This window comes from Dysidea avara, chromosome 6 (assembly GCF_963678975.1).
Source record: "Dysidea avara chromosome 6, odDysAvar1.4, whole genome shotgun sequence".
Classification (NCBI taxonomy): domain Eukaryota; kingdom Metazoa; phylum Porifera; class Demospongiae; order Dictyoceratida; family Dysideidae; genus Dysidea; species Dysidea avara.
In genome coordinates, this window is record NC_089277.1 from 34,967,470 (window position 1) to 34,990,135 (window position 22,666).

The 22,666-nt window shown below is 39.2% G+C and overlaps 2 protein-coding genes across 5 annotated transcripts in view; both read left to right on the forward strand.

The window, feature by feature from the left end:
* The first annotated feature begins 13 nt into the window (after window positions 1–13).
* On the forward strand, window positions 14–11,887 carry LOC136258173 (katanin p60 ATPase-containing subunit A-like 1). 2 transcript variants are annotated; one of them, XR_010702604.1, is made up of 9 exons: window positions 14–290; window positions 414–589; window positions 1,271–1,481; window positions 6,327–6,469; window positions 7,058–7,322; window positions 7,868–7,994; window positions 8,695–8,844; window positions 10,734–10,974; window positions 11,515–11,648. XR_010702604.1 is itself a non-coding variant. In XM_066051493.1 (9 exons), exons 1-9 carry the CDS (start codon window positions 120–122, stop codon window positions 11,711–11,713), a joined length of 1,569 nt encoding a protein of 522 aa, XP_065907565.1. In that variant the 5' UTR covers window positions 16–119; the 3' UTR covers window positions 11,714–11,887. The 2 variants fall into 2 exon arrangements, 1 of the variants encoding a protein (XP_065907565.1); XM_066051493.1 differs by having other exon boundaries at window positions 16–290; window positions 10,734–10,860; window positions 11,515–11,887.
* Window positions 11,888–12,001: 114 nt separating this feature from the next.
* LOC136258178 (putative cell division cycle ATPase) overlaps window positions 12,002–22,666 on the forward strand; it is a 34,419-nt gene continuing 23,754 nt past the window's right edge. For 2 of the 3 annotated variants that reach the window (XM_066051498.1, XM_066051499.1), the window contains exons 1-5: window positions 12,002–12,338; window positions 12,393–12,476; window positions 12,958–13,076; window positions 13,507–13,569; window positions 22,023–22,103. In XM_066051498.1, the coding sequence (XP_065907570.1) occupies window positions 13,002–13,076; window positions 13,507–13,569; window positions 22,023–22,103 (219 nt within the window). In that variant the 5' untranslated portion in view covers window positions 12,002–12,338; window positions 12,393–12,476; window positions 12,958–13,001. The remainder of the gene's footprint in view (window positions 12,339–12,392; window positions 12,477–12,957; window positions 13,077–13,506; window positions 13,570–22,022; window positions 22,104–22,666) is intronic. The other variant, XR_010702605.1, reaches the window with a different exon arrangement.

Here is a 22,666-nt window from a genome sequence, read left to right on the forward strand (position 1 = left end):
CTTATAGAATCGTAAAGTCCAGGTGATGACTTCTAAGTAGAGCTCACTGTATGCGCGCGCAGATTTTGAACTTGACTGAAAGACCTCGTGGTGAACGGACAGGCGGAGATTAGTGAGAAATGGCGACCCCAATCTTCACCGATATTGTGGAGAATACGAGGCTGGCTCGTGAGGCCTCCCTGGTAGGGAAATACGACGAGTCCGTTGTGTACTACGAAAGCACCGTGTCATTGATCAAGCGACACATGAAAAACACTAACGACTACAACTCCAAAAAGAAATGGCAACAGGTGAGTGAGCTTTGTTCTGTATAACCATAGTTGAAACTTTCATGTGTATGAAGGATTGTTGTTTCTATTTAAAGAGCATTTTGTAACAGAATGCAGCACTACAGTGATAATATTACTTCTCAGGTATTGGATGATTTGAAGAAGGAACATGAGCTGATTATGCAAATACTCAGCACATTGGCTAGTTTTCGTGCTGACCCATCCATTGCTGCTGGAGGTGATCATAGGAAGAAGAAAGAGGACAATCCAACAAGGGACCCTGATGTGTGGCCACCACCTACACCACAAGAACATAATAGGTAATAGGATTTGTGTCATGTAATGTGAGGTATCTTGGTTTAGTGGTTAGAGCATGGTCCAGTTTCAATGTTTTGTTATGCCCAGATACTGCTCCTATTGTTTCCAACTTTCCATGAGCAAAAAAAAATTTGTTCTTACATATTCGCATAATAGTGAGGTTTTGCTGACAAGCCATCTACTAATTTATGTCATAAGTATTAACAGCTTGCTCATTATTTATAACAGCTTGATCAGTTGCTTGTGCCCCTGCACAACATAGTTTCTTCACCGAAATTGTTGAATGGCTCACAACAGCTGCCATGTTTCTTGAACACCAGGCACCTGCATCTTAGATACAAGGAAGTAGGCACTAAATTTCATGCTTTCTGTCTTGGGTGCCATAATTTTTGTGAGGTGAAAACCTGCTGTGCAGTCAATATTTGCATTGCTCCAGGTCCATTATTGGGTAAGGTAGCGATTGCCAGTTGTCCTTATCTATTTAAGCAGGTGTGTCCTAATGGAACATTATCTTCATCTATGTAACTTGGTACATTTTTCCTTTCGTGAGTTACTAGTCTTGCCACAGGAGAACTGCCTCCACTAGACTATCAAAACCAGGTACACTGGTAGTGGTCTGTGTGCATGTATGTTAGTGTAATGTGTCTGTTTGTTAGTTCATGTATCCTCATTCTTATCTACAGTCGTCCTGCTAGAGTCATCAAGCCAAAGAGAGAGGAGGTCAGACCTGCTCCACGTAAGCCAGGGGCACCCTCATCGGTGCAGCAACAGAAGCAGGTGCGTCGGAGTGATGCTAAACCTGCTGCAGGAGGTGTGGCTGGTAGGAAGTACCCATCACCTGCTGGAGGTGCAGGAGCACGACCCAAAGGTGGAAAACCTGAGAAAGGAGGAAAGGTTTGTTCTGTATATAATAATTGTGTGTAACTAGTGAAATTTGAGACAAAAATCAAGTAGACTGTTACTTGCAAGTCATCGGTGGTTCTTGGGACAAAGTTTAATACTCCATTTTTGGTTACTGTCTTGGGTAAGGGGCACATATCCACCACTCTACTTCTTGTGCAATAATTTCAGACTACAGACCAACCTGCCACATGTATGCCGACGGGATGTTTACAGGTACGTAGCATGTTCCATCTACCATGAACCTGGCGGATAGGAGCAGTGGAGTAAGGTCCATTTTCACGGAGTAAGCTAGTTTATAAGAGTGGGGATTCCCTCCATCTTGAAGTGGGGAAGTGGTTCAACTGTTTTGGGTTGATCACAAGCCTCGCATGAGCATTCTTCTTCTTCTTTACCAGAAAAAGGATGGAAATGAAACCAACTGCCTTGTCAAATTGTGGGATAATGGATGGCCCTTTTGTGAAGCATTTCCTTATTTCCAGGTTTTGTGATTAGAGAATACCCCAGGTTGGGTTGGAATTCCAACAAAAGGTATTTGTAGTCTCGTGTAGCCAGACTACTTTTTTGGATGTGGGTGGGAAAAGGGTCTGGTACAACGACTAAATTTGACTATAATATAACCTTTTTTAATCAGTGAGCGTTGATTAGCAAAGCCACCCACCTCACTCACCTGTCAATAAGCTAAATATTAGTCAAACTAATGCACCTCATACCATTTCAACATGTATTAAATAGACTTTCAGTTTGCTGAAGAAGAAACAGTTCGGGAGCTAGGTTTTTAGCAGCGAAAGCCTAAACAGCTTGAAACTTTAGTCGGGCAGGGCAAGGATGTGTTTGTTAAAGCTGGTTTCCATATAGCTGCGAACCGCCTGTGCATTGCCTGCGATTACTACTGGGGTCTTGATGGGACACACAAAAACATATGGAAACACACCTTGCCAGTAGTACAACCAATATGTGCCAGAACCACTGCAACAGTTTGGATCATTTCAACTTCTACAGCTCTTGCAGCATCTCACCTGTTGCAGTCAATTGGCGTTCCTGTAGCAACCAATTTTATGACTAGCGATGTGCAATATATCGATTATCATGATAACATCATTTTCTGGTGAAATTGCTACACCATCATATATCACGATACAATAATATAAATTTTTTATCTTTATGATTGCAATATAAAAATTACTTTTCAAGACAGTATTAATTTCTATATAGCAGACTTACTTGTAGAGGAAAGTGCATGTTAGGGACTATTTTACATGGTTAACCGTATCGTGATAAAAGAAGAGAACAATAATCGTGATAGGCAATATACAGAATTTGCCATATCGCACAACCCTATTTATGGCGTGACGTTCTTGTCAATTCATGCTGGTCACGTGCTGCTATTTGATTGGCTGTAACTACAATGTATATTACATTGCCAAGAGGAGTGGCCTTTATCGTCGGTAGCTAGTTAGCTATGGTGAATGACGGGACAAACAGTGGCGATAACTTTGTAGACAATGAAACTTTAATGAATGTAGTCCAGAATTACAGAGTCGTATATGACAAGAGCTGCAAATGCATGGAAAGAAGCAGCAGAAGAACTGGGAATGGATGTGGCTGAAGCTCAAAGGAAGAGTATGAGTTTTTAAGATGGCTTATTGTTCACATCAAGCCAATAACACGGTGAGAAGACAGCTACTCATTGACAATACAGTTGAAGGTTATGATGACAATAATGAATAAGACAATGATCCTAATGCTAATGAATCTGAGCCAATAGTAGGTGATGCTTCTACCCATGGTGGTGGCAGTAATGCTGTGCAGGTTGAAGATAGTGGAGCAAGTGACAAGGACGACGATGTAAGTATACTGGCAACTAAAATAGCTTGTTATAGCAGTGACAGCAAGCCTAAACAACCATAGGCTAAGTACAATAAGGTCACCCTGATGTTGAAAAACTTTTTATGAAGACCATGTCAAATATTAACAAGGCAATAAACGACAAGTCCCAGTGCCCATATAGACAGTAGTGGCTGTTTTGATTGAGTGCTACAGTGCTAAAAGTATTTTCTATTGTTCTCCTGCAGTGTAACAGTTTATAATTGAAAGTTTCCCTTGATTCTGATGGCCCTTTCCTAGGTATGGTTTCACTAGATGGCAAACATATTGCAATTGACTGCCCAAAAATGGTGGATCAACCTATTTTAATTACAAAGGCTTCAACGCTATGATTTTAATGGCTATTTGTGACAGCAAATACTGGTTCACATTTTGTAGACATTGGGAGTTATGGGAGAGATAATGATACAGCTATTGTTTCACAGTCGGAGATGTACCAGGCTTTTTCTAGCAATAAATTGGGTGTCCCTACAACTGAAGCTAGCAGTGGAACAAGATTACCTTATGTTTTAGTATCAGATGAGATATTTCCAATAAAGACGTGGCTAATGCACCCAAACAATGTGGAAAATTCTACTTTAAAAGTTAGGACAATATTGGCTAGCTATATAGCTAGTGGTCTAGTTAAAAAGAGAACCATCATTAATGAAAGCTGGGTTTGTAGGGGAAGCTCAAACAGATGAAGCTGTTGTTGCCAGAGTTCTCAAGGGTGATTTGCAGCTTCTGTGCATTGGTCTGGTGAACAATGTTAGATCTTTGTTGCATTAGACAGAATATAAAGACAACTTGGTTTCTCTAGCAGTGGGTGAAGTACGCTGTGTGAAAACTTGGTCAGTTAAAGGTGCAGGGATTGTGAAATTAATACATTAACGTTTTATGCAATCATAGACATCTTGAGCACCCTGAAGACAAGATTGTTTTTAGATAATAGTGTAGTGGTTGGAGTCTCACCAAACAGACATATTACATCGAGCCGTTGCCTTCAATTGGGATGCTATGTAACTTGATGTCTAAAAATATTTCTATTCTCTCCGTACATCATTACCAAAGACTCTTCTTATATTTTGCCAGACTATTGTAAAATAGTCTGACAAAATGTCTATTGGTATGCTCTTGTGTATCGGACCATAAAAGATGAAAACAGAAGGAAAAATTTTACAGATCCACAAGGATCTTCTGTTTATCGCCGATTCAGACGTGCACCAGGGCATCGTCAAATATGAAAAAAAAAAGATAGACATCATTTATGATTCCTGGTCAAGTCCTCTATATTTGAATAACACTTTATGACGGCATTCTGTAGTATTTGTAGAATAATGGGCCACCATTTGTCGCATATACTTGTTTGGTTTTCAAAACAACAACAATGCTATGGAAGAATTGCCATCACAGCCTGCTACCTGTTTCCTGTACTGAATGTACTGTTCAATGCTTGCTTGCAAGTGGGCCATAACGAATATTGTTATGAATATCTGGGCAATGATGGGAAAATGTTGTGATTGAAAAGCGTCGGCTAAGCTGCAACTAACACATTGGATTTTGGAAAGCTCCTACCAGTCAATCTCCAAACAAGGATAGCACTTGATATCCAAAGAAGCAGCATCCAGCACCCTACCCTCCATTTCAACAGCAGGCTAACCACCAGAAGCCACCAAAATAAAAATTACTGACAAAACGTCACAGTGGATGTACATGTATCCCATGCAAGCAGTACAGGGGTGTATGTAACTGTATGTCATTTGACATAATTGGCTGAACTGTAAGCATACATTAGCTCCTTTGCTGATACATTTAGTACTCTTCCTTTACAGCTGGTAGTTGACTCTCCATCGGGTTTAAGAAACTTTGAAGTTGACACCCCTATTAGACGTCATGTAAGCATGAGCGGTTATACTTGGGATAAGCTCCAGTCGTTTGACTTCGTCGACTCGGGGCATTTACTGGGAGGTCATCACTTTGCCCAATGAGGGCATCTTTGTCACTGCTACTACATAGTTGTTCCAAGTTTGTAACCTCTTAGGGTTCTCCAGAGACCTGAAGCTTATCTTGAGGAGCTACTTAGTAGCTTTAATGAAGCATGTCCCTTTGGGTATGTCACATCTGCATCAGGAGGGTTGTCATCGAACAGCTGAATTACATCCATTTCCTTTGCCCACATTGTTACTGGCATTTGTGGTAAAGGGTGGTACTCCAGAGTTTCAATAAGCCTTTTCCATAATGATGTCAGAAGAAAAAAATAGCGACCTCTATTTGGGGGACTCTAATGTTTTCAAGTACAGGTGATATTGGGTGACAAATGAAGATCGATCATTTGTGTGATCCAGGAAGAAAATATCAAGCTAAGGTTAACAGGTATGGGTATAATGCAGCGGAATAAAATCGTTTACGTGGGTTTTGAAAATTTCAGCTGTTGAGTAGAAATAACATTCCTTTATATATATTGTAACCATGCCTGGTAACTAATTGGCTTCAATATCATCCTTTATTAACAACTAAATAGTTCATGAAAAACTTGTTGTCATAGGACGCAATACTCAAAAATATAAGAATACCCCAATAGAAAACCCATGTGACGTCATTATGGAAAAGGCTTATTAGGTTGTCTTGCTCTGATGGTGTCCAGGACAATGCAGGTGGTGTGGTTGTGGTTCCTCTCGATGACACAATCTCTCCTCGCATATGAGCCACTTAGTTATAGGGTTCTTGAACAGTTCTTCCAAGCACAGCGGTGTCAGTCAAAGTCTCAAGATTCATTTCTTGGATGGCACAAAGAATGCATTTATAACCAACAGCAGTGAACCACTACAGTGAGCTAAAAAGAAGTTAAAGGTGTGAAAACGAGGTGGGTAATATGCTTGGGACTGAGCCTTCTGAAATATAATTTGTTTACTCTATAAGTAAGTTAGCTGAATTACCAATCAGTGTTAACGCTCTGTTGTCATGGTGACGTAGGATCAGTCCAAAGATGGAGGAAAGGAGTCAGGTGGTCATGATGAGAAACCAGTCAAGGTCAATTTTGACCCCTCAGGCTATGACAAGGCCTTAGTGGAGGCATTGGAGAGGGACATAGTCCAGAGGAACCCTAACATACACTGGTTAGTGTGTATAAATTATAAATACAATATATAGGTGAGATGAGTGTTCAGATACAGTGCTCCCTCGATCATCTGAAATACTATTATCCGAACACTTGGTTATCCGAGTAGTAGAAATGACTGCTGTATTTGAGTATTTTGTTTAAGATGTACGTTCTATTAGTAGTATTTGAAAAAACAGGGCTCTGTATATAAATGAATGGGCTTTGATTTTCTGAACATGTCTTGATCCCAAGTGGGTCGGATAATCGAGGGAGCACTGTAAGTGTACTCCAATAGAACGTGCTCAAATACTCTACTTAAAAATTTTGGTTAAATGAGAGTCAGAGAGCCAAGGGTATGACATTCTACGGTGTTTTATATACTGATGTGTACAAAGGAGTCTGTGTGAAATTATTTGTTACTTCAATGAAGTGTGATGAGGAGAGGTTGGAATTTGGAAGAATGTAATTTGAAATGACTGACGTTTGGTTTAAAGTTTTTATTTTAAATTAGTGATTCTGCAATTCAGAATAATAATAACAACTCTCTTAACACATATTGTGGTTTTTATGATAACTGATAACCTTGCTGTTCTACCATCACTAGGGAGGACATAGCTGGATTAACAGAGGCCAAGAGGTTGCTAGAGGAAGCAGTGGTGTTACCGTTATGGATGCCTGGATACTTCCAAGGAATCAGGCGACCATGGAAAGGAGTGCTAATGGTGGGACCTCCTGGTACTGGGAAGACATTGTTAGCTAAAGCTGTGGCTACCGAGTGTGGGACTACATTCTTTAATGTTTCATCATCAACTCTGGCCTCCAAATATCGGGGAGAATCTGAAATTTTAGTGAGACTATTGTTCCAAATGGTAAGTGTGTACGTATGTGTGTGTGTGGTATGCTCACTTTAATCTGGCTTTTTGAGCTAGAATTCCATGGATGCATGACTCCTACTACATGCGGTGGTTAACATATCTACACACCAGCTTTCAACTTATTCTGGCCTTATGTTGTTTACTTTGTAGATGTGACAATTATATTAGGCGAATAATTAGTTATAGACCTGCAAATGTGTACTGGATGATTCACATGAAAGTCGTAAAGTACACAAAAACAAAAAAGGCAAAATGTTAGATGCTCATATCTAGAAAAGAACTGTGGTGACTGATCAAACTTGGTAAGCAACTCACTGTAGAAATGGGAAAAGGATATATTCTTATGGCTATTGTTCTTCCTGTTATAATAACACACTGGTATGGAGTATGTGTTGACTACACTGTACTAGCTACTATGTTACCGCATAGCTTGATCCACCCACACCAGATACACAGGAAGTTTTATGTTGTGTGTGTACAATTGTGTGTACTTACTTGTGGTATCGGTACAGTAAGGTTATGTAGCCATCTTACTACAGGCTCGTTACTATGCCCCTAGCACCATCTTTATTGATGAGATAGACTCCATTGGTAGCAAGAGAGGTAGTGATAGTGAACATGAGGCCAGTAGGAGGGTCAAGTCTGAACTACTCATACAAATGGATGGTGAGTTGTGTGTAGTCTTGTTACATTGTACTGTGTCGTCAACCGTTGGTTCTAAAGTTTGTTGTCTTTGTTCTGATGTGTTCAAGCATATAGCAGTTTGACAAACACAAAAATAGGAGAGGTAGGTGTTTAAGTTACTTGACTATAAAATTCATTCACAAGGAACTTGCTATGGGCTTTTTTTGATCCAGAATCACCAATCAATATCACTACTGAACATTCACTAGCCCACTTGTTTGTAACTGGCCGCAGTACAAGGTCTTACCATATGTCAAGTCTTTATGGCTGAATGTTATGATAAATCGAAACTCCCTGTACATAGACCAACATTGACACCCAGTCTTCTGTGTATCACACCCTCTCTAAGTTCCTTGGTATGATGTAGTATGATGTAACAAGCCACAATATAATAAAATATATCTACTAAACAAAACAACCACTAGTAGCAAGGATTGATAATAGCATTTATACCATTTTACCATAGAGGTAGATTATTTTACCATTCCAGTGGACATTTATGAGTTGGCACTTTTCTTACATATTCCATATCAGAGTTGCAAACTGTTAATACCAGGTGGTCCCCTACAGCTGTATTAACTCTCACTTAATTTAACCAAATTGTCTCTGATGGTTTGGTGTAATAAATTGACAATTCCCATTAAAATTATTACAGTTACTAACTAATGATGTTCATTGTCAGGAGTTGCTGGGGTTACTGGTAGCAGTGGTGATGGAGAAGGAGAGGAATCCAAACTAGTCATCGTGTTAGCTGCCACCAACTATCCCTGGATCATTGATGAGGCTCTCAAAAGGAGACTGGAGAAGAGAATATATATCCCTCTACCAGACTGTGAGTGTGTAGTGTAGCATACATGTGTGTATAGAGCAGATTATAAATGGTCAGCTATCAGACATTTACCTTTCAATTAGCTTGGAGACCGTCCAATTACCTACTGAACCGGCCAAGGATAGCAAACCACTTTCTGCTTTAAAAAAACAATCAATGTTCTCTAATAGAACAGTCAGCTACTGTAAGAACACTAGAAGAGCTTCTAAAAGGTGTGCCTAAGAGGTTCCAAACAAAAACCGATTAAAAAGAATAATCTGACTTTGGGAATTGGACCTGCACCTTTCAATAAAGTGTAATTTGTGCCGTTCTACCACAGTGGCTTCTAAAGGGCTTTTAAATGTTCTGTAGTAGAGTCGCAACGATACAGTGTGTAGATGTATCGATATATTGCCTCTGGTGTATCATGATACAGCGATATATTGCACGATACAAAGTGAAGTCTAAACAATGGTCTATGTTGTTTTTCTAAGGGAAATAAGTGAGCTATTTTTTCTTTGATGAGAAGTATTGCATACTATTCAGTTTAACCACAATGTACAATAATTTGATTGTCAGTCAGCCATGTTAACAAGCCATGATATGTGATATATTGATACAGCTTGACTTTGTATCTGTACGGCAATATTGTCTTAGAACGATATGATATGCAATATATCGATATATTGTTGCATCTCTATTCTGTAGTATACGATCATATTTGCTATAGATTGTGAACCAAGTATATACATGTCACAAAACATTGCATTGGATAATATCAACACAACACCATGTTATTAGGTGTCAAAATACCCATTTGCAATCTGCAGGCATTGAAAATCTACCCCTAGCTTGGCATGCTTACACATGCTTCTGTTTTGTCACACATTGTCATACAACGTCAGACTATGTTCGATCAACTCTGTCTTTTTTGATCTGACATAATGTCAGATCAACGAACACTATCTCTGATGTATGTACTGGCCTTCTTCGTTATGTTACATGTGGTGTGTACTGTTGTGTTTGTGGTACTAGCTCAGTGTAGTAAGGGTAGGGAGTGTATCAGTGTGTTTTGTACGCTACATACAAGCTTTCATGTTAGGAGCTGTGATGACTGGAATAATCCCAGCTCGCTTTGAGCTCCTCCTCTGGAGTGGTGAAGAGTAGTTGTTCCGTTAGTAATGTCTGAGCTCCTTCTGTAGAATGTTGCATAGCTGCAAAATATATGTGACTGTCTCAGCAAATACCTGCCCTACTTCCATTTTTAAAAGTACAGCATTATCTGCTAGTGTCCAAGAAATGGATCACCAAAGTTTCAACCTTCTGTAGTGAGTAGTTTTGGAGTTATAGCACTAGACAGTAGGTAGAGCAAGGCAATCGATTTGTACAGCAACTACACTGACATTCACTGCCATAATGATAACTTTCGTTTGCATTAGTCTACAACTTTGGAAATTGGTCACCTTGCATTAGCAATCAGCCATGGTATAGTGTTAGCACTGTAGTCAAGGTGGTTTAATCGGAAAAAAAAATGATGACGATCTTGTTGATGTTTACCACTGGCAGATCATAAGCAAATGCACGCAACACGCATACCGGTTTGGACTACAGAAATGAAACAGATTTTCGAACTCTCCATGAGCTGGCAAATAAGATGTTCTGTAGTTTAATCAATTTGAGTATTCCTTCTGGGTAATGGCCTGATAAAAATTTCCATATTTTTTCTTTGTAGCGTGCATAGCTTTACAAATTATTTTACTCTCTGTCTCAAAATGCATACTTGTGTGAACAGGTCAGCTTTTTGCTGAAACGGTCACATATATGGTTACATAAAGGTGACCAGATACTAATGTAGCAGTCACTATAAATACTTGGATTGCATTAAGATAATCATGTTGTGTGTTTTACTTTAGTTGAGGGTCGACGTAAACTGCTGGATATCAACCTGAAGGGGGTTTCCCTAACTGAAGATGTTAACTTTGATGAGATAGCCACTAAACTAGAGGGATACTCTGGAGCTGATATCACCAATGTGTGCAGGTGAGAATGTTGTGTTGATTCTGTTCACTTTGTGTAGTTCAATTGGGACGGTATAAAAGCCGGAATGGAACCAATTACGACTAGGACTGAGATGAAGCTTCGGATGTTTTGTAGGTTCGAAGGTTAAGTAAACTTAGAATTATAAAACTATCCTTTGAAGCTTCGTAATGCACTCATAGTCTATAAAAGAATTACGAATAAACATTGTTATCTTTATTGCAGCTGCTTATCCATCTTGCACGGTTGATGTTTGTCTCTTTACGTACCATGCCCACTTTTAAACTATCACAGTTTAGCTTGCTACCTACTGTAGTTCAGCATAAAGTGATAGATATTGCATGGAAAACGTCCTTTTAGCCATTAGTTGGTGTTTACCTATGCATGATTGCAAAAGTTAACATGATATGCTGTGTATTGTATTAGGGTATATTGCACGTGTATCAGTGATATATGTAAGAATTGTACTGGTCGGATTTAAGAGGGTACTGGTAGGTTTTTAGAGGTACTGGTTGCTTTGAACCAGTGTGGGCAGAACCCTGTTAATACTGTATATAGTGCAGCATGTTGATATCCCTGTTTGGAATAGCTAATAAGTTTATATCTGTTTCTGGTACACTTGTACATGTTATTAAATTTGTTATTCTACTCCTCAAGGGATGCAGCAATGATGGCCATGAGGCGTCGTATACAAGGTCTTACCCCTGATCAAATTAAAAACTTAAAACAAGATGAGCTAAACCTTCCCTCCAGTATGGACGACTTCTACACTGCTCTAAGGAAAGTGTCAAAAAGTGTGTCAGCTGATGATCTGGAGAAGTATGAGAAGTGGATGAAAGAGTTTGGATCAGTCTGATGTGTTATTGAATCACAACAACAGAGCTACAACGATAACAGAAAAACTTGTCTAGAAACTTTTTTGTAACTTAACATATTCCATGAATTTTTAAAACATAACAGATTTATGCTTGTCCTGGAGTGAGTGGTCTTGCTCCACTTTTAATGGATAAATTATATTACATTGTAAAAATATTGAATTGTTAGCTCTGTGAATGTGTGTTTGAAAAATATAGTTTGTTTGCTTGAAATAAAGTATTCACAAATGTTGTGTGTATGGTACCCAAGGGGAGAGCTATGATGACTGGACTAATCCCTGAGCTCCTTTTTGGAGTGATAAATGAAGTTCTGTTAGTAATGTCTGAGCTCCTTCCGTGACCATCCATCATTTTACATGTAGCTAGTTAGCTATGAATATTCCATTCTTGTTAAATAAAAAAGTGATCCTCTGATGTCAAAACTTCCAGATTCTCATGTACTATGTGTGGTCAAGCTGTTCTGTTATTGGCCCCTTCATTATTTGGGATAGTAATGATACTGTGTGTAGACTGACCATATCTTCATAGTATTTGTTGTGCAGTATTCAACCAACTCTAATCCCACCTACACCCTGTACAATATGCAAGTTCCTGCTTGCATTTCTTGTAAGCAACTTTTATATAATTTATTGCTGTCTAAATAGCCATTGTTTCATATAGAATTGGATTTGGATGTACCAATCATCCCTCACTGGTATAGGGACTTCTCCAAGTTCCATGGTGAAAGAATGTTGTAATGATTAAGTAAGTTTACAGGTTTATATGTGTAAAGCAAAAAATGGTCATTTCGCTTACTAGTAATTGCAGTAGTTGTACAAATATGGCTTCGTTGTGATGTGGTATCTGTGATATATCTTCCAACTTCTTGTGTGTTCGCTGTCATGTTAAGAGCTGTGATGACTGGAATAATCCCAGCTCGCTTTGAGCTCCTCAGGAGTGATGAAGAGTAGTTGTTCCGTTAGCAATGTCTGAACTCCTTCCTTCCGAGAATCTTGGCAGCTCCTTTGTAACAATAGATAATACAGTACATACAAGTTTAGACGTTACTGTAGAGTACATTTAAAAATTATTGTTGAGATACAATTAGGATATCTATGACTGTAGTACTTATGGTAATAACATGTAGGAGACTTTATCTAAACGGGTACTATATGTAAGGTATACTAGCCTAAGCCTTATATGCAAAAAAAATAATTCTTGCTTATACATGTTGTCTCTTTTACAGATGTAGCAAGATGCCACTGCTGAAAGGGTTTCAACAATTTGTAGATGTGTTACTACAATTACTTACTAACCAGGGAGGGTGCTCAAGAATTGTTATCAACCAGGCTGACCTATTTTCAAGTGAGTAGTGTCCTTGTATATTGCATTGTGTCAGCAATTCTTTTGTGCAAATGCCAGTGGAGTTTTTGTTATTTGTTATTGAGCTATTGGAGTGGTCCACAATGTTTTCCCATTAGTAACTAAGTGTATGTGAATAGTAGTCCTGGTAGCCATTACATGTGACAGTGATCAGTGATGAGTTAATACCGCTGCTTGGGTTGAAGTGACCATGTGTCACTATGTAATAATAATAATATTTCTTCACTATCCACCTGAGATCACTACAGTAATGTACACTGTACATGCAGCACTGTGTTGATGTGCTCACATGTGTGTGTAGTGTGTACCTGTGTACATACAGTGTACATATGTATGTGTATATTTGTAGCACTTGTGTTCACTACACACTCATGTCAGTTAATATTTACCTACAACACTCTTATCCTATTAGGACACTGATGTTGACTACATGTATTATCAGTTGTGTTATCAAACAACAATGGAGACCAGTTTAGTGAGTTACCAGTTGTCTGTCTATTGCAGAGTAACTTAGTGTGTGTGGTTAGATATTTTCCTGTTTGTGGGACAGCCTGTAATCTGTCATTTTCCGACCCAAAAGCCATAATGACTGACCAAATTAAAAATGGTCTGACATCACGACCTACCAAAATAAACATTTAAAATACATTGTGTATCATACAGTACAATAGTACTGTATAGTAGGGACGATGAATGTGTGGGCGTGGTCCACGAAGAAAAATCTACCCAAAATCATCTTCAGAAATCCTTCACGGCCATTTCACAGTATTGGTCAGGTATAAACAAGCCCAAATGTGTCTTCAGAACGACCTGAAACGTTTCCGACGAGGTGCTACGAAATTAAAAAAATATATATTTTAGCAAATTTTCTACTGCCTCACTGCCTGCCTCACTGATGCGTTCAGTCAAGCGTAGCGGAAAACTGGCTACAGCTACAGCCTTGCTTCTTTGGTGGAAACACTTCGAATTTTGTGGAGAAAAAACCTTTCACAATATTAAATACCTACGATGTGTGCGCTATTGTCTTACTGTTTTATCTTTGATCCTTCTTTATCATGGCCATCTCTCATGGGTACGGCTTCCATCAAAGCACGCACACCACAGCGTCCCAACATATTGGAGTAAACGTGTAGCATAATTGTAGCAAGCACGTGATTTTAATGTTGGGATACACCTCGGGATATGTTGCTGCCTGTACAACATCGCCACTACACGCGTAGGATTAGAGTGTGTTTGCTTTGGCTCGAAGGTGGTTTCTTTTCCGAGTTTAAAAACCGGGCCTCTCTACAGACTCTATGGGTAGCTTTCCCAGAGCACTTTTCAGGCGTACTACAACTGAAAAACACCGCAGTAGGCCTCATAGGCTCACGTATCTCGTCGTCTAGAAAGTGGGCGTGACCCGTACATACGCGAACTAAAAGTAAGAGCAGCCCTGAGGCTTTGTTGAGAGGATTAGTGGAAAATAATACTGTGGACACACTATAAAACAGTTGAAAAGATACTTCTGTGGGTAATGTGTTGTTTAAAGCGGTTTGTTAAAAATCCGCATCCTTAGGAACGTTTAGCTGTGTATTTCGAGAATTGAAGGGGGGGGGGGGGATTACTAAATACGGTTATTGAATAAAAATTTACAAAAAAAAGTACACAAACAAGTGCAAGAAAAAATTAGGAATTTTCCATATGAGTAGGGACTGCAGCAATAAAAAGCACTGAGACAAGCCACTGAGACAAAAAGCCAGTGCATTTTAATCCCTTTATTGCTGCAGTCTCTACTCATATGGAAAATTCCTAATTTTTTCTTGCACTTGTATAATTATGTAAACTGTTACAATTATGTACCAGTGGCCGATCATGTTACGTGTTGGTCTGTCTCAAGTAAGAAAGCTTATATTGAGCACTGGTTATTGGTGACATATCACAATTAGCATGGGGCTTATACCACGATAGTCACGGTATTATAATGAATTGAATATGTTAATGTTTTTCACAGGACAAATTTTATTCAGTCAGTTATGATTTGACAAAGTTGACACTTGTTTTTTATACATTACCACATGTTGCCAGAGAATTATCCTCTTATTTTACAAAAATATCAAGTCACCTTTCACCTAATAATTCATGCTTTTATATCATGACATTACTTTTTTTTCTCTATCACGATTATTGTGAAATGTTTCTATCTCAATATACGATATTTCGTTGCATCACTATTAGTTATATTGTGTAGGAGAATTTTAATTCACAGACGGCTAATTTTGTAATAACTTACTTGGAAAAAAACATTTCATAAAAATTAAAAAAATGACAGTTTTTCTATGCGATCATTCATTAGTTATGCTTGTTAGTGTGCAGTGTGTGGCCCCAGTTGTATAGATCAGTGTTGATGTTGTTTGTTTTGTTCTTGAGAGAAGAAATTCAATGCCAACTCCACCCTTGTAGTATAACTTGTTGTTGCAAGGTTATATGTTATGAATTACACAATAAACTGCTTACTGTTCACCACAGGAGAGGGGAGAGTCGTGGATCCATTTGTTAGTTTTGTATGTCAGAAAATTTTCCCCATCTTGCCAGTAACTTAGGCTATTGATGATGTCCTGCAGTTGTGCATGGTTACTGTAATAGTTTTGGGGGGGGGGGGAGTGTGTGGTGTGGTGTACGTGGTGCTTGCTTAGTGTAGCAATAAGGCAGGTAGAGTGTACATGTATATGTATCAGTTACTCCACACTGGCTATCATGTTAGGAGCTGTGATGACTGGAATAATCCCAGCTCGCTTTGAGCTCCTCCTTTGGAGTGGTGAAGAGTAGTTGTTCCGTTAGTAATGTCTGAGCTCCTTCCGTAGCTATCTGCAATGTTTGACGTTGCTGCTGTATAGTGTAACCCTTTTACTTGTTTGATCGCTCTAATTGAACATACAAATGTGAAAAATACTCTAATAGAACAGTCACTATAATTACTTCTGGATTTCATCAAGGAAGTCATGTTGGTACCTTTGTGGAATAACATTAGTCAAAATAATTGTTAAGTATAAAGAAATATAAATTCGATTAGTGATCATAGAAAAAAAGTAGGGAGGTTGCATGGTTACACCTGCAGATAATATATACTAGTGAACATTTAATCGCTATTTCAGTCTAATACCCATTAGGGTTGGAACAAATGTACAAACACATCCTATGAAGCTTTTTTTTTTCGAAAATGTTACCAAAGCTTCACGAAGCTTTGTTACAAATGTCATGTCAACAATTAATGAACAGAAATTGATGGTTATGAGGTAGTACAAACTCGTAATAGCTCCAGTATAACCATTGTTTAATTTGTATCTACACCAGAAATTACGTAAATGGCAGCTTCCACAAGGAGTGAAAATACTTGCGCAACTGGTTTAGCTTGTTAGTAACCATGGTAACAAAACTTTGGTGGGATAAAGCAGCATCCAAATGTTATGAAACCGAATGAAGCTTTGAACTATTTGTCTTAACCCTAATACTGTACCATGACTGAATTAGGGATTAAATATGTCCACTTCATGTCACATACTGTTTGTGCTTGTTGGATTTACCCTTTCTGCTTTAAGACCTCGTCTTCCTCAGACAAAGTTAGAGCTGTCGCTCTCAGTGTTATTCTTATCCTCAGGTAGATCCTGTTTGTAATCGCTATTGCGAAGACCATCACCATTGTTGCCATCATGACTGGTCACCTCCAAGCCATTACTGCCTTCTCCGTCGCGAACACATTTCTGCAGGTAGACTCTTCCTCCCTTGTTTTTCAGCTTGTTCATATCTTCCTGTAAGAGTGCTAGTGTCTTTTTGAAGCCACACAAATGCTGTTCTTTTCACCTTTGTTAAAAAAAGAAGCTACAGGAATCTAAACTACTGCTTCGAAGATTGACCTAACTTTCTATTATCCATACCAACATGTAAGAGTGTTACCTTGTTTCATTCACCCTCAAATTTAACCCATACATTTTTCTTATTCGAAGGTACTGGATGCTTGCGCATGTACCAAATTCACTGTGAAGGTTCTTTTAACAAACTTGTGGAAACTTAGTGCATGGATTTGTCTTTGCACTTCTTTTTTCTTGAGTTATGAAACAAACAATGAGTACCCGCAAGTGAACTTCCGGGCCCTGCAACTTTGTGCGGGATTGCAACAATTATAATTCCATGTGCTAAAAGTTTGCAAATTTATCACTGATGGCCCACCAAAAGTTTGTTAAAAATTCGACTATCGTGTATTCCAGAATATCACCTTTTACACAACATCAACAACTATTGTTACATTTTAACTGACTTCTAAGATGTACTAATTAGGCATGAGGTACAGAACGCATGGTATGTTTTTCAACTTCGCAGTATCATCACTTGCAGAACATTTCTCTTACAATAGGTCTTAAGCATCTATGTATTATTATGATGTTGCTATACCCACGTATGAGTGACATCACATTGTTTACCCAATTGTAATACTAATATATAGATCAGCATAAAATCAAGCAAGACGGAGCTAGATGTAGCCAGCAAGAATACCCCATCATCTTCATTACGCACTACATGTGATGGCCTTATAAAAACAGTGTCTGTGCAATGAAATGACGATTGTGAGGAGGTGGAGGATAGAATTAAAAATGATTTCAAAATAGCTAAGTTTTGATATTCGGGTTGTGAAAAGAAGACATCACATCTTTTCCTATCACCATTACGAACTATGGATAGATTAAACATCACAGAGAGAAGGGGCTTATACGTCTGTGAAGTTAGTATAATTATGTAACATTTCACAATTGATAATGAACTATACATTACCATATAGCTGGTAATTTTCGAAAGGTTTTTATTTTCGGATATTTCGAAGAGGCCCTTCTGTTCGAAAATAAATTCCCACGTCCGGTTGTTCTTTGAAAATATATCCCCACAAGTGAAAGGAACGATCCAACTTTTGGCGATTTGTTTGTGTATTCCTCGAGTTTTACCTCAGTATTACTGATGATAATGGATAAACTGTATCATTACTGTGCCAATAACCAGAAAACAGGTGATCCAGAATGGGAATTGATGCTAGAATCTATGGTGGATAGCTAGCTACGATCGAGCGCGATCAAGCCAGTGAATTTACTCCATGCACTCGAGACTCCCTCAGTCTTCTGTCCAGTGCACAAGGATGGGGATTATTCCATTAGTAAATCAGTTTTTGGCAAATATTCACGCATCTTCATATTTTGTGACAGAAATTCCGTTTATTTGAAATCCATCCGGACTTCGAAATATGTACTCTTCGAAATTAAAATCCTTCAAAATTCAGATTTTGCTTCTTGTGCAAAATTTTTTGTTTCGAAAATAACCCGCTATACGGTATATCACAATGCATGCACTAAAATGTATTATTTCTGTTAACCAAAGTAAGTGTATTTTACTGTTTCAGTGGACCTTTAAGAGTTAACACTTTTTGCATAGACCATATCAGAGTTGCAAACTGTTAACGCCAGGTGGCCTCTGACAGCTAAATTAACTTAACCAAATTGTCTCTGATGGTTTGGTACAGTAAATTGACAATTTCCCACTGAAATTGTTACAATTACTAATGATGTTCATTGTCAGGAGTTGCTGGGGTTACTGGTAGCAGTGGTGATGGAGAAGGAGAGGAATCCAAACTAGTCATCGTGTTAGCTCAGGGGTGAAAATAACAGTCGGCCATCGGCCAAAATCCGGGCACTGCATTAGACTGGCCGTCCATTCTGCTCAGTAATCGGCCCATCATCCGAGCGAGTGAAAAGGCTGTAGCGCATGCGCTTAATTATAAAATTAATTATACGTAGTGTCGAGTTGAAATTAAATGGCGACTAGCGGAAATGCAGCAAAGAGTCACGGGTCAAGCAGCGGTTCAAGGACGAAGCAGGCAAAGAGACAGGTATCAAAAGAAACATTTCTCAAGTGGCAGCGAATTAATGAACGCGATCATCAGTCTTCGGTTTGGCTGCGAGCTGATATGGATGATGAAGACAGGTCTGTGGTTTCAACGCTTTGGTGCATAGTTTGCCGAAAGTACGAGCCAAGGATTTGTTGGCAGAAAAACTTTTCGAGAGCGTGGATAGAAGGCTCTACCAACCACAAGACGAGTAACGTAACCGACCATGCCAACAGTGAACAACATAAATTGGCCATGTCGCTGCTTCGCAAGGATCAGGCTATAAGTAAGCACCAGCCGATTACTAGCTATAGCCCTATTGCACAGAGTCTTTCGTCCACGGCATTAAATCCAGCTGTCAGAGAGCAAATCAAGAGAAAGTTCGAAATTAGTTTTGTTCTTGCAAAAGAACATATCCCCTTCTCGAAATATCCAGCTATCCTTGCCCTAGAAGAAAAACATGGAGTGGACCTCGGTACATCATACAACAATAGAGACTCAGCTCGCAACTTTGTGCACTATATAGCTGAGAGCCAACGGAAGCTCTTGTATACTACACTGGAGTCATGTCACTTTTATAGTGTCTTGATGGATAGCTCTACTGATAAAGGGCGGATTGAAAATGAGCTGTTCGTAATCCTGTTTTGTGAAAAAGACGATGTGCTGCTGGAGTTGAAGACCACTGCGAGGTACTATTGTGTATTGGAGCCAAGAAGGAGCGATGCAGATGGATTAGTTGAGTGTCTTGGTCTAGCATTAAAAGGTATGGGTATAGATAACCTACTTCACAGAGAGAGGGTGCTTGGTGTTGATGGCTTTCCGATTCTTGTCGGTTGTGGTACTGATGGCGCATCAGTCAATGTGGCTGAGCAAAATGGTATGAAAGGTAAACTTCAGGCTTCCTTACCTTGGTTACACTGGGCATGGTGCTACGCTCACCGGCTTGAACTTGCTTGTAATGATGCCTTTTCCAGTCAACTTTTTCGTGACATAGACGACATGTTGTTGAGACTATATTACTTGTACGAAAAATCACCAAAAAAATGTCGTGATCTTTCAGACCTTGTTGGTGATCTTAAGGAGGTGTATGAACTTCCTGAAGGAGGTAACTTACCAGTGCGAGCAAGCGGAAGTCGCTGGATTACCCACAAACGTAAAGCTCTGCAGCGAGTGGTTGATCGATATGGGGCTTACCTCAATCACTTGGCAGCACTCACTGAGGACAAGTCAATTAAGAGCACTGATAGACAGCGTCTGAAGGGATACCTAGTGAAGTGGAGGCAAGCTCGAATGATAATTGGTTCTGCTCTCTACACTGATGCCCTTAAGCCAGCCTCTCTTCTCAGCCTTACCTTACAAAATGATGACATCGATGTTGTGCAGGGCATTAAGAACATTTTGAAATCCCATACTTCCTTAAACAAACTGACCTCACAGGATGTGGTAGAGTGGCCTGTGTCAAAGATGGTTTTGAGTAAGTTGGAAGATGAAAATGGACGCAAGGTATACCAAGGATCTGAGCTACACAATTTTAGAGACAGTACCATCAAAACTTGTCAAGAGCAGGCATTGGCTGACTTGAGGTCTCTTGATGATCGAATGCGCTCTCGATTGGAGTGGTCAGATGTTGACTTCATGAGATCAATCCTTCTATTCTTGGATACCCAAAGCTGGCAGTTGCAAGAAGCTGAAGAAAGTTCAGAAGATGATGATCGTTTAGGCGAAGTCAAGGCTGCTCTGTTGAGAATCATTGATATGTTTCAGGCTCCACTTGAAGCTAGAGGTGTTAGCATCACTTCATGTCTGGATGAAATTGAAGACATTGTTGAGTATGCCAGGACTTACCTGCGAATTGGATGTGACAGCTACAAGAAAATATGGTACCTGTTAAAGACATCACCAGATTCTGTGAAATGGCCTAACATCTTCCTGATCAGTGAGTTGCTGTTCAGTTTACCATTCTCAACAGCCAAAGTTGAGCGCTTCTTCTCTACACTGAAGATCATAAAAAGTGAGAGGAGAACAAGTCTAAATTGTTTAACTCTCAACGATTTGCTAGAAGTCAATGTTGAAGGCCCCACCCTCAGTGATTTTTCACCAGATCAAGCAGTAGAAATTTGGTGGAGTAGCTGCCAGTCTGGAAGGAGGGTGAATCAGAAACCAAGAAAGGAATACCGTCGGAAACAAAAAACTACTGACAAGGCATCAAGTGATTCTGAAGACTCTGAAACTGAACAACTAGATATCGACAAATGGGACAGCTGGTTTGGTGAGGATGAAGAGGAGCAGCTTGAGACATCTTCACATTCTGAATTTCATGTTCTTCAGATTGACTAATCTTGTCACTATGGTAATCTAGACATTATGACCAAGTTCAATTGTACATAAAATATGTAAACATTAAAAATTTTTTTTGGTTGTATTCAGAAAATATTACAATAATAATGAATTAATACAATATTAATTTTATATTTATAGGGTAAAAATGATTATAATAACAACACCTATGTCACAGTGGTGGCAGAAGGGAGAGAGTTGGGGGCTACCAACTTTCAAAAAGGTGGGGCAGAGCCTCTCCAATAAATGTGTTTGTGATGTCATAAGTCATACCACGTGATCAAGAGTCCATAATTTATTATGGACTCTTGACGTGATCAACACAGTACACGCTTGGTCACTGTATAGTGGCTAACAGCTGAAGTATAATGTTGAAATATATTCTTAATCTGCAATGCTTACTACCTCCAGTAAGACTTTATCAAGCAATACTGTGATCTGGCTAAAACTGCATCCAGATTCAATCTCATAGCACTCATTCTTCAAAATTTTCCTGAGGGGGCATGCCCCCAGACCCCCCTAGAGGGAGAGCATGCTCTGAGTGCGCTTTGCGCACTGTGCAGGTACGCCTAACTTTTCATACCCTCCTCCACCACTGTGTCAGGTCAACTCCTGTGATGGCCGAACAAATTGCTTTCTGGTCTGACAATGTTCAGCTAGACATAAAATAGTTATTTTCATCCCTGTAGCTGCCACCAACTATCCCTGGATCATTGATGAGGCTCTCAAAAGGAGACTGGAGAAGAGAATATATATCCCTCTACCAGACTGTGAGTGTGTAGTGTAGCATAGCATACATGTACAGAGCAGATTATAACAGTCGGCCATCGGACATTTACCGTCCAATTAGCTTGGAGACCATTCAGTTACCTACTAAACCGGTCAAGGATGGCCAACCATTTCCGCTGAAAATGATCGAATAGAACAGTCAGCTACTCTAATAGAACAGTCAGCTACTCTTATAGAACAGTTGAAGAACTTCTTAAAAGGTGTACCTAAAATAGTCACAAAAAAAAACGATTAAAAAGAATTTTTTTTGAACTTTGGGAATCAAATCTACACCTTTTAATGTAGTGTAATTTGCGCCATTCTACAACATGTTCATACACTGTTTTAGTGGCTTCTAAAGAGTTTTAGATGTTTGCCAGTATATGATCATATTTGCTATAGATTGTGAACCAAGTATATACATGTCACAAGACATTGCAGTAGATAATATCAACTCATCATGGTTTTATTGTTATTAGTATGGATTTATTCTTATGTACGTGGCTTAAGTGCATGACTACTGAAGGAGTTTTGGGTGTCCAAATCATTTACAATCTCCAAGCAT

Excerpts from the sequence above, each read along its gene's own strand:
- LOC136258173 (XM_066051493.1), top strand. The coding sequence starts at position 120 with ATGGCGACCCCAATCTTCACCGATATTGTGGAGAATACGAGGCTGGCT. Across the intron at positions 6,470-7,057 it reads AGGAACCCTAACATACACTG|GGAGGACATAGCTGGATTAA; the intron begins GTTAGTGTGTAT and ends TACCATCACTAG. Across the intron at positions 8,845-10,733 it reads ATATATCCCTCTACCAGACT|TTGAGGGTCGACGTAAACTG; the intron begins GTGAGTGTGTAG and ends GTTTTACTTTAG.